We start from the raw sequence: 12279 nt of genomic DNA on the forward strand, positions 1-12279 counted from the left end.
TTTGAAACGAATATTTTTGTGTTCGTGGATAGCTCACACGGTAGAGCCACGCTCTCACCTGCCAGGCGGAGTTGTCGTACCAATAAGGTCGCAGGTTCAAACCCCACCACCGCCGCGAAAAAATTTTTATTCTCTATTGTCTTCTGGCACTTTTCTACTCACTTCATATCTTGTTGTTACCAACATAAGTGCCTGCTCCACTCACTTTTCTGAATTAAAAAATTGTCAGTCTGTTGCTTAGACCACAATCATATTTTTAGAGTAAGTCAGTTAAAGATCTTCCAAGGCAAGAATGGCTATGAGTAAACCATTGCCCACACTGATGAAGACATTCTTCACATGCATAAAAAAGACCCATTCAAAACAACCATTGCTAATGCTTAGTAACTAGAGGCTGGTCTGCATCAAAGTACAGCTGTTTGGCTGATGCTGACCATACAGCACCGCATGAATCGTGCCCACAATCATTAACAATGGACTCTACAACAAATGGTTACAGGCGACTGAATGCTCAACAATACATCCAATAAGTCTTGCAACCACTCGCCATTCTGATTTCAACCACCCTGGCAATAACATTTATCGATATCTTTGCCCTCAACAATTCCCACCCCATAAAGCCTACCCCACCCAGTTCTTCTTGAGGGACAACAATGTTAAACCCATAATGTCACCAGCCCTGTCACCAGATACGAATCCTGTGGAACAAATGCGGCCTCAAATTTAAACTCTTAGAAACTGCCCAATTTCAAGAAGAGACAATGCTGAACTTTTTACTTTTGTAACTGAAGTTTGAACCAAAATACAGCTTCACCACCTCCTTTCCCTTTCTTATCGTCCGCTCGGCTACTCTCGACTGTTTCTTTCTCCATCATCGTCTCGGAACCAAAGATGGCGTTCATTGTAATTGTAAACAAAGGGACCGAGATGGCAGGCGATAAATAGGTGTTAAACTATTGTTTAAAATTGCACAAGTTTTACGAATATATACACTATCCTCTGCACCTGGGAATTGGATAGGAGAGACTTTTTATAATGAAAAAAATTCATTTCCCAGGTAATTGTCCCAATAAAGCAGCTGTCCGTTTTTTAAGCGCCATCCCCAATGCCGGCTTCAACTGTATTAATCAAACAATTCTGCACTGGTAATTAATATGTAATAAATCCATAAATAAAGCAAAATCATGGACATAATTCTTAAATTCTTATTAAAATATTTAGCAAGTGCAAGTTAATCAGTCGAGCACTGACTGTTTTCTGACCACACCCTGATGACAGGTACCAGGCAAGAATCTTGTTTGGTTGCTTTCAATAACAGGAGTAAAAAAAATAATTTTTTTTTTGTTGTTGTTGTGTTTCTATGCTTGGAATATTCTAAACTATTAGATCGTTATCTTAACCAAACACATACTCACAGCCATCAAAACGTTTTCTATGGCAATCTGAAGCTGAACAAATCCTGACGTCAAATAACTGTTTACTCTACAGTTTTTTGATGAAGTTGCAATAATGTCTTCACGACAAGTGCCTATTGAAACATTTTATAAAAAGAATTAGATATTGATTAGTTAAAAAAGAAAATAATTACTTGGGACAACCGCTGAAGGAAGGGTCTTTGTTGCATAAAATGTCAATTTTTCTGTTAAAAAAAAAAATTATTTGGAAAGGCCATGCATAATGTTTTAGGTTGATTTTTTTAAAAATAGATAAGACATCAAAATCATAAAATGTATGGATTAAATCATTTCTCTTAATAATAGATAACCCTACTGATCAATTCTATATATACCAGAACATGCCCATTCTTGTCTAAAAAAGGGTCTGGCGTTCCGTTGTATCAGCGACTTTATCATGACTTGAAAAAGACCTAGGGGTTAACGTTGACAATGAACTTCATTTTTCAAAGCGCATTGAGATCCAAGTTAATAAGACCAATAGAATCCTTGGACTCATTAGACGGTCCTTTACATTTCTCAAATTGAAGTCCATGAGAATGCTTTTTAATACTTTAGTTCAGCCTCACCTGGAATTTAGCAACTCAGTACGGTCACCCAAATATATAAAGGACAAGAAGCTGTTAGATGGTGTGCTCCACAGAGCAACAAAGATAATAACAGGCATAAAAGATAAAGGCTATGAAGAAGGACTGAAAATGATTAGAATCCCCAGTATTGCATATAGGCGTATCAGAGGCGACATGATAGAAGCATATAAATTTACGCAAGGAGGGATTATTTGTGTTTGCTGACAATAACACCAGAGGCCACAGATATAAATTGAACAAAGCCAGATGCAACACATCACTCAAACAACCTTCCAATCTCAGTTGCGGAAGCTCAGAGCTATATCCGTCTCATACCTTTTTATTCTTTAAAAAAACACTGAGGGCATTACATTGTTTATAGAGGTTGCTGCTGATGACGGCTAATTTAAAATGTATGTAATTCATCTGATTAATTCTATTTAAACATTGAAATCATTTAAAACAACCTCATTTAAAATTGAACTGAGAGTTACGGATGTTTGTGGTTGATTCCCGTTATTAAAACTACAAAACAATATTTGTAATACTGGGTCTCTAGCCGTTAACAAATACATGGCTAAGGTGACCTTAGCAATGATGGTCATTCCTACTTCCGGCTCTGCCTCAACCTGGGCTTATCTGGGCCATATAAAGCCTGTCAATCTCTCAATCTGATCATCTATATTATTCATTTTACTTAGTAAATCTGTGATACACTTCAGCCATCTGGACCCATCCCAGTGAGATTAATAATCAAAATGCTGATGACACAGCAATTGCAGGTCTCATCAACCATAATGATGATAGCATAAATAAATATTTTGAACAAATTGATTTATTCATTAAATGGTGCTCTGTTTATTAGCTCCACTTCACAAAAACTAAAGAACAGATTTTGATTTTACCGATAAATAACAAAATAAACGTAAAACTGAATATCATAAACAAGGAGGAAGAGATAGTTGATAATTTTAGGAACTTTGGAGTAAATATTGAGAACTTTCTCACTTTCAATAATTAAAAAAAAAACAGACATATTTTATTTACAAAAAAATATCACCTGCTTGAAAGTCAAAAATGTCCTTTGAACTTGGAATCTTATCAGAACTTCCACGAATAGTATACGCATTAGGATCTCCACTATTGTTGAAAATGACACCAAACTTCACTGTTTTGTGATTTATTCTAAAAGCACTTTCAGCATCTTCCTCTGAACCAAACAATTTATACTGAGGTGGTCCGTTAAGTTGAGATACAACTTCCTGCATCCATGTGTTGCACTGTCAAATTATAATAGAAAATAAATTATTTATAACCATTATAGTTTCATCTCCGTTTTTTAAAGGAAGCCATAGGAAAAATAGACATCACCTTTTACACATGTGATCTCAGAGAGTTTTCTCAATTAGATGCCACTTTTAGCAATTAATTATATTATCAATTAAACTTGAGCTTATAGTGCGATATCCACTAAACATGCTCAAAGCGCTTTACAAAGGGTCCCAGACCAACAGCAACACATAACATGAAGAACGGGACATGACGCCTGTTAGGCAAAGATATAATTTGTTTTTCAGACAGAGAGAACAGTGTTAATAGTACTCATCTTACACCCGAGTATGGTGAGAGAATGTGAGTAAAGATCCTTTTCCAAGGTCTCAACTATGCGCCGAGCGAAGTTCGAACCCAGCACCTTCCAATCCGAAAGCAAGTGTCATACCACAAGAATACATAGCCGCACAAAAACACAAAGACAATTAATTAGAAAGTTTGTATTTTGACGATGGCAAGGGCTAGTTGTTTTATTTCTGACCCAAACATGCTCATATACCATTAAATAGGATCATATTTTATTTACTCATTAAAAATTATATCAAACAGTTGTTAATCTAGGAGTTATGATAATAGGTAGGGGAATTTTTTAATCTAACAAATCAATTCTTGAAATTGTACTCAGGGATTAAGAAACATAAGACTGCAATATAAAAGCAAGCAACACAAGAGTTTAGGTTTTGCAATCATTAAACAAACATTGTCAATTTATTATCCAATACTTTGGGAATACTATACAAAATAAAACAAGGTGCACACGTTTTTATTTGTTTATTTGTTAGTGTGCTTTGGTTTCTTCAAAGTAAAACAATCAAACCCGGTAATAAAATTGCAGTTTAATAGGATTAGCACTGTGATAGAACTAATTCAACATTTGATAAGAAGTAATTTGTTTATTTTGTTTGTTCAACCTAAAAATGTCTTTATCAAGTGGAACAAGAATGGAATCTTTCCATCTGTTTTAACGAATAAGTTCTTTAACAAATATAGCTTGTTAATGTGTGCATATTGTTTTATATTCATGCATTAACTTGATTCATTTTCAATCTATTTACTTTTTCATATATTCATTTAGTTGTTTTTTTTTCATTATAACACACTTCAGCATCATTGAATCTATCACTCATAACCCACATCTGTGTGCACATATTTACAAGTCTGACATTTCATGCAATTATCATTTGATTTACCATTGTTGTTGTGGACAACATTTTCTGTTGGTTTGAGAGAATTTCCCTTACAACAATGAGACAGTAACAAATTTGGTTTTAAGACTTGTAAATAAGTACATGTCGACAAAAAATGTTAAAAATATAATTCATCATCATTCACAAATAAAATGATGAATGGTAGGTTGTGCCTGCAGTAATGCAATGAGTTGTTTGCTTTTAATAAATCCATCCCACAGTTTGACCTATTTTTTTTTAAATGGTAAAATACAAAGTATTTTCCTTATAAAATGCAAGCCAATTGAAGTATAAAATTATTCTCATTACAGTAATAACATACTTTTTTTACCAGTGACTCTTCGTGCCTATCACGCATGGCAAAACATTTTTTTCAAAACACCTAATGAAATAAATTTATCAAAACACTTTTTGAAATAAAAAAGGAGAATAGAAATATATGATGATATATCTGATCATTGATTGAATTTCAATATTGGAGATCGAAGACATGTTATTTTAGAATTTAATGTTACTATACTGCTCTCTTGGTACTATCTTTACCACGTATGTTATCTCAAATTTCAGATTTCTTTCCTTGTGCACATACCTTAATTGTTTAGAATTTCTGTACCTCAACAAATCTGCAGAAGTGTATATTGATGAGTGACAAAAAATTGCACACATGAGAATGGGCTAGGTTTAATTCTCCGGCTAGTATGCGCTTGTGAAATACAGCTAATTGGAACATGATGGCACTATTCCAGTTGAGCATCTTGGTTGTATATCTTATTTACCTTTGTTGTATTTGGAACAGCATAGATCATTGTATGAGCACTGAAAGGCTGACCAAAAATGGTGGAGTTGATGTCATGTGCTGGAAATGTGCGGCTGGGAATGGTTTCCTGTATAATGACTTTCTTTACAAAGGCAATGATGACAATAAGGTAAACAGGAACAAACAAATCCTGAGATGAAATGGCATATTGTTTTAAGAAAGGGATGGGGGGGGGGGGGGGGGGGGGGAAGAGGGGGGGGGTTGGGGTTGGGTTGGGAGATGGAGTGTATCTATTAAAGAATAATATGTATTCAGTATTATAGAAGGCTGAGTCAAAAAGTATGGGACTCGACTTATTACTTTAAAACAAATTGAATCAATACAATGCATAATACCTCAAATTAAAGCTTGGCATTAGCCGATTAGAGTGCTACTTCTCAACATAGTCTATGCCTCTCTCGATAGCCACAGCTGCCTTTTTATAAGGGCATGTATCCCGTCCTCATAAAACTGAGTTGACTAAACTTTGAGCCAATTTTTCACTCCTGTATTGGCTTCTTCATCATCTTCAAAGCAATGTTCCCACAATGCCTCCTTCAATGGACCAAAAAGATGAAAATCCAAAGGTATCAAATCCGGTAAATAAGGAGAGAGAGAGAGACCATTTTCCATCCAAAGCGATTACCTCTGTTTGTCCTTGCACTTGTGTTTGGACGGGCATTGCCATGAATAAACAGTACTTGTTCTATATCCAGCAAGACAAATTCTTGCTTTCAGTTGCTTCAGAGTCTATATGCACCATTCAGAGTTGACAGTGGCTCCCTGTGCCAGGAAATCAACAAGGATGACACCTCATATTTCCCAATACATTGTTAGCATAAGTTTTCCTGCTGATCCCTCAGTTTTGAAGTTTTTGGTCTTGGGGGAAGACGGATGTTGTTATTCCATTGATTGTCTATTCAACTCGGGTTCATGTGATGAACTCAGATTTTATATTCAGTGATTATTCTACTGAGAAAGCTGTCATCTCTCCAACTTATTATTATTATTTATTATTATTATTATTATCATCATCATTATCATCATAATCATCATCATTATTATGATTGTAATATTTATTTTTATTATTATCATCATCATCATTATTATTACAGTTCACTCCGCTTAATAGCACATCGGTTAATCAAACACTCCGTTTATATGCTAAACATTCCCGAAAAACAGAATTTTTCCTATACAATCTCTCCGTTTAATCGCAACACCTTGATGGGAGTGACAACCAACAGTCATATGAAATCAACGATGCTGTTCTCGTTCCATGCAACTTTTCGGCCAAAGCATTCAATCAATTTGTAACATTGGACAACATTATACCCATCAACAGTGAACTGACATCTCAGGAAACACTGAACTCTGTTCAGCCACAAAAAAGACAATGCCTAGATAATGAAGATTAGGATGAGTCATCGGAATATGTCACACGACCCCTGACAAACACTGAAAAACTTACATGGTAGACAACCTACACCACTTCATCCAAGAAGAACGCTTGACAGATGATATACATTGGCGAGATTGGAGACAAGGGTTTATAAACTGCTTGCACAGAATAGAAAACAATCAATGCTTCGCAATTACTGTTCTAACTAATAATAATGTCGATATAACATGAAAAAGAAAAGATTATTTTTAAAAGAAACAAAAAAGAAGAAAAAAAACCCAACCCAAATAAATAAATAAATAAATAAATACATAAAAAACATTCTAATGAGGTCATGTCTAGAACATGACGATTCCAAGCCCATAGAAAATTCAGAAGTGATGGTCCTACATTAATGGCACATGAAAGTTGGTGCTTAGATGTTATTTTTAGCTTCTCCGCTTCGTTGCACATTCCACTTAATCGACACACTAACCAGAAATCCTGAGGGTATGCGATTAAGCCGAGTCAACTGTATCATTATTATTATTATTATTATCATTATTATTATTATTATTATTATTATTATTATTATTATTATTATTATTATTATCATTATTATCATTACTATTATTAGTATTAGTGGAGAACCTGCAATATTTGTGGGGAATTAAAGGCTATTGTCTATTTTAATTATTATACAACTGTATTGTGGAAATAACATAGACCAAGATGAATCTTTGAGCAATCAATTATCAAAATCGCTCCGGTAATAAAGTCTGTGTGTAATGCCAGATATTAACAATGCCAAATGGTAGATCATAATGTCCTAGCTAACGTAGACACAGTTTCTATATTATCTCACAGGATGCATTCTGTTCTCGTTGACAAAATTTAAAGCCAGTACCGAACAATGTTAAACCCCAACCTTTTTTTTAAAGAATAGATTATCCTTATTATTAATTGCTGTCAATAAGATTATTATTATTATTATTATTATTATTATATTATTATTATTATTATTATTATTATTATTATTATTATTATTATTATTATTATCATTATTATTATTATTATTATTATTATTATTATTATTATTATTATTATTATTATTATTATTATTATTAGGAGTAATAGTAGTAGCAGTAGTAGTAGTAGTAGTAGTAGTATAGTAGTAGTAGTAGTAGTAGTAGTAGTAGTTAGTAGAAGTTGTTGTAGTCGTAGTAGTAGTAGTAGTAAGTAGTAGTAGTAGTAGTAGTAGTAGTAGTAGTAGTAGTATTCTTCTTCTTCTTCTTCTTATGATTATTATCATGATTATTATTATTACTATTATTATTATTATTATTATTATTATTATTATTATTATTATTATTATTATTATTATTATATTATCATTATTATTATTATTGTTATTACTCGTGTTATTATTTTTATTATTATCACCACCACTACCATCATCATCATTATTATTATTATTATTATTATTATTATTATTATTATTATTACCATTATTATAATCATCATCATTCTTACTATTATTATTACTATTATCATTATCATCATCATCATCATTATCATCACCATTACTAGTAACAATAGTAATCTATTGCTAATACAGTTCAGATCCCGTTAATCGCACATTGAATAATCACACACTTCGCTTATATGCTACACATTCCCGAAAAACGGAATTATTTCTATATAATCGCTCTGCTTAATCGCACACCATCTCCGCTTAATCGCTACACATCTTCATTGGAGTGACAACCAACAGCCATATGAAATCAACAATGCTGTTCCCGTTCCACACAACTTAATGCCAATGCATTCGATCAATTCATAAAAATGGACAACAAAATGCCAATCAGCGGTGAACTGACATCTCAGGAATCACTGGAATCCGTTCAGCCACACAAAAGACAATGCCTAGATAATGAAGATGAGGATTAGTTATCGAAATCTGAAACACAACCCCTGACAAAGACTGAAACAGACAAATTATGTCACTTCATCCAAGATAGATGATCTACATTGGCGAGATCGGAGACAAAGGTTTATAAACAGCTTGCACAGAATAGAAAGCAAGCCCCTCCGCGATTACTGTTCTACCAAACAATAATGTCACAGTTTATTGTTGATAAAACATGAAAAAGAAAGGATTTAAGATAGAGAAAAAAAGGAGAAGAAAAATAAAAAAACTCAACCCAAATAAATAAATAAATAAATAAATAAATAAGTAAATAAATGAATAAATAATAAATAATAAATAAATGCAATAAATAAATATAATTAAATAAATAAATAAATAAACATTCTAATGAGTTCATGCCTAGAATGCTGAAGGTCCCAAACCCATAGAAAACTCAGAAGTGACGGTCCTATATGAATGGCACATGAAAGCTGGTGCTTAGATATTTTAAACTTTTCCTCGGATTAATCGCATACTCCACTTAATCGACACACTAACCTGAACTCCTGTGGGTGTGCGATTAAGCAGAGTCGACTGTATAGGCACCAATAATTATTATTAGGATCATTATTATTATTACTATTATTATTATTATTATTATTATTATTATTATTATTATTACTAGTAGTAGTAGTAGTAGTAGTAGTAGTAGTAGTAGTAGTAGTAGTAGTAGTAGTAGTAGTAGTAGTAGTTATATTTTTATCATTATTATTATCATCATCATCCTCCTCCTCCTCCTCTTCCTCATCATCATCATCATCATCATCATCATCATCATCATCATCATCATCATCATCATCATCATCATCATCATCATCACTATTATCATTATTATTATTATTATTATTATTATTATTATTATTATTATTATTATTATTATTATTATTATCATTATTAATATATTTTTAAAAAATTATTATTACCAGTTAATCTGTGTGAGTGTGTGTTTGTGTGTGTGTGTGTGTGTGTGTGTGTGTGTTTGTTTGACAAATGTGTACAAGACAGACTTAGTCACACATAAAAGGCGATTTACCATATAATGAGTTACAATATCTTTTAAGAACACCTTAAACTTAAAGTCAATCAACAGATTATTTTATCTCAATAATTACCTATTAAGAACTTATTTCATGAATATTGACATATTATATACAAATTATCACATCATTAATGCAATGTTACTATTCGTCCTGTATGTTGAATTATTATTATTAATAGCATACTTGAAACAATTCGCCCCGTTTTCTTTTCTTGAGTAGAATATTTCTCCACACCAATGCCTTCAATTCCTGGAAAAACTTAGCCATAGTGTCAATTCCTTGTGAGGTGTTTGTGGCTATACTTTATTCATTTTGAGCCTGCAATACAATTAACAGAAGTTAGTAAGTATCCTGTTAATTAAATGAATGCATCTAACGTGACAACAATATAACTTTATCTTTGGCACATATGTAGCTCGGTCGAATTTTGACTTAATGGAAAGTACCTTGGAGATAAATAAACTTCCAATAAAAATGGCAGCAAGCTGTTATTTTCATACTGGATATACAACAACAATAATAATAATAATAATAATAATAATAATAATAATAATAATAATAATAATAATAATAATAATAATACTATTACTACTACTACTACTACTTCTGATAATAATAATAATAATAATAATAATAATAATAATAATAATAATAATAATAATAATAATAATGATGATGATGAGGAGGAGGAGAAGGAGGGCGATCTTCATCATCATCATCATTAACAAAACAAAACAGAAAAAGATATGAATAAAATGTCTTAGCTCAAAAACACGATCAACATGTTGTGTGACTGTATGTCTTGTTCTACATGTTAAGTGTTCTTTGTTCCCGGCGAGCAATCAAAACGTTAATGAGGTAGGGATATAGAGGCTAGTCCTAACCTTAAAGAAAGACCACTTACCCCCGGTAACAGGTATATTATGACAAAAAAAATTTACGAGTGCCGAGATAATCAGTCAGTTCCTTTTTATTTATTTTTTTCTTTGAAGGGTCGACTTTTTGAGGCAAGTCTCTCTAGATATAATAAACGTGCGTGCCTCAAAATGCCGATCTCTACACCTTTTCCCTAAAATTCTAGATTGTATTCTATATCTAACTGTAATCGATTGTTTATAGATATCTACTTATGTAATATATCTAGACGTCTATCTATTAGATAGAGAGGCGCGCCTTTGGCGTGCCAACCTCGCTGAAAGTCCAATTCGCCTTGAGCATGCATTCACGTAAAAGAGAAATATTTTTTTAAAACCTAGATACCTCTTTTTCAAAAACTATCTAGCATCTTTCAACTTTCTAAGAAACATTTTGATTTTTCAGAACTTTAGTTCGTTAAAAAATACCGGCCAATCTTACCCGTTGAGGTCGACTCAAACCGAAATTCAGAGATATCAGGTTTTCGTCAAACCCAGTCATCGATCACATGATTTGTTGCTGTACAACTATTTGGCATTTTTCAACAATTGTAAGCAGGCTGCTTTGTTGATGAAATTTGTAAACATACCTATGAGTCATGTTGATAAAAAAAAATTCTAATTGTGATGGTGGGTATTTCATTCAACGTCTATAGATGATGTGATGGTGGGTATTCCTCAAGAACACTTTTCACTCCGTGCGTGTTTTTGAGTACACTTTGCAATGTGACAAATGACCTCGAGCACATGGGAATTTAATAAAAATCACAAAATCATCCCCATTAAGTTTAATCAGCCCTACAACACATACCTCAGCAAAACCCATGTGGTTGGTGTATTCCATTCTACATTGGGGCCACTCTCTAACTATTGTTTGTAAACATAGTCAAACTGTTAGTCTATTGGGGTTATATTGGCGTTTTGCACTGGTGCGGAAGTTCGCGTCATAATTTAAGAAATCACAGCAATAACTTATTTTTTTTTTTTTGGGTGTGAAGTTGAAGGCAGGGCGTATTAAAAGTAATAAGGGCCTTGCAATACCGAGTCTTTTAAATCAGTCTTTCGAACTAAGTGCCGCTCAGATAGAACAGTAAAGTTGGTGCCCCAAATGTAAACAAAGGTCGAGAAGCACATGGCAAACCACATGTTCCTGTCTTGACAGCTCACGTTCCAATGTAAATCATAGAAAAAAATAACCTTTAAAATTTGGCTGTTAGGTGGCAAAAGAAACACATATTCCTAAATACTCGATCATGCATCAAATAATGTCTAGATATGGATATTTTATGGAACAAAAGGTAAAATTTATCAAAAGTTACAGTCTATCTATTTTTAGACCAAAGCAAATTATTGCGCTGGTGTGAAGAAGACGAGAATTATTCGGAGCCTGGTTTTCAGAATAATTTAGCCTTATATTATTATTTCTTCAACTGTTAGATTTTATGTAAACATATTTTCAATACTGAAAGTGTATTGCCTACAACTCAAACTACAACATTGGGAGACCTATATTGTGCGTAAATTATTCCGGTCCCTAACGAAAATCACTAGCAACTTGTTATTGTTTACGTTTGGGGCACCTAGTTTTACTGCTCTATTGGTTTGCTGTCGTGGTTCAAACGAAACCTAAATAAATC

At 32.9% G+C, this 12279-nt stretch overlaps 1 protein-coding gene across 7 annotated transcripts in view; it reads right to left on the reverse strand.

Moving 5' to 3' along the window:
* LOC144972794 (cholesterol transporter ABCA5-like) overlaps positions 1 to 12279 on the reverse strand; it is a 151631-nt gene that overhangs the window by 97513 nt on the left and 41839 nt on the right. For 2 of the 7 annotated variants that reach the window (XR_013645428.1, XM_078914444.1), the window contains exons 1-5: positions 11454 to 11540; positions 9912 to 10046; positions 5319 to 5489; positions 3084 to 3303; positions 1416 to 1528 (exon numbers count right to left, since the gene is read on the reverse strand). Coding sequence is in view for 6 of the 7 variants with exons in the window: in XM_078914444.1 (XP_078770570.1) it covers positions 1416 to 1528; positions 3084 to 3303; positions 5319 to 5489; positions 9912 to 9995 (588 nt within the window). In the remaining variant the exon portion in view is untranslated. Of the gene's footprint in view, positions 1 to 1415; positions 1529 to 3083; positions 3304 to 5318; positions 5490 to 9911; positions 10047 to 11084; positions 11155 to 11453; positions 11732 to 12279 lie in introns of those variants that run through there. The other 5 variants (XM_078914442.1, XM_078914439.1, XM_078914441.1 and 2 more) reach the window with 5 other exon arrangements.

The sequence above is a fragment of the Berghia stephanieae genome, chromosome 5 (genome assembly GCF_034508935.2).
Source record: "Berghia stephanieae isolate SIO BIC M18660-M18661 chromosome 5, UCSD_Bste_1.3, whole genome shotgun sequence".
NCBI lineage: Eukaryota > Metazoa > Mollusca > Gastropoda > Nudibranchia > Aeolidiidae > Berghia > Berghia stephanieae.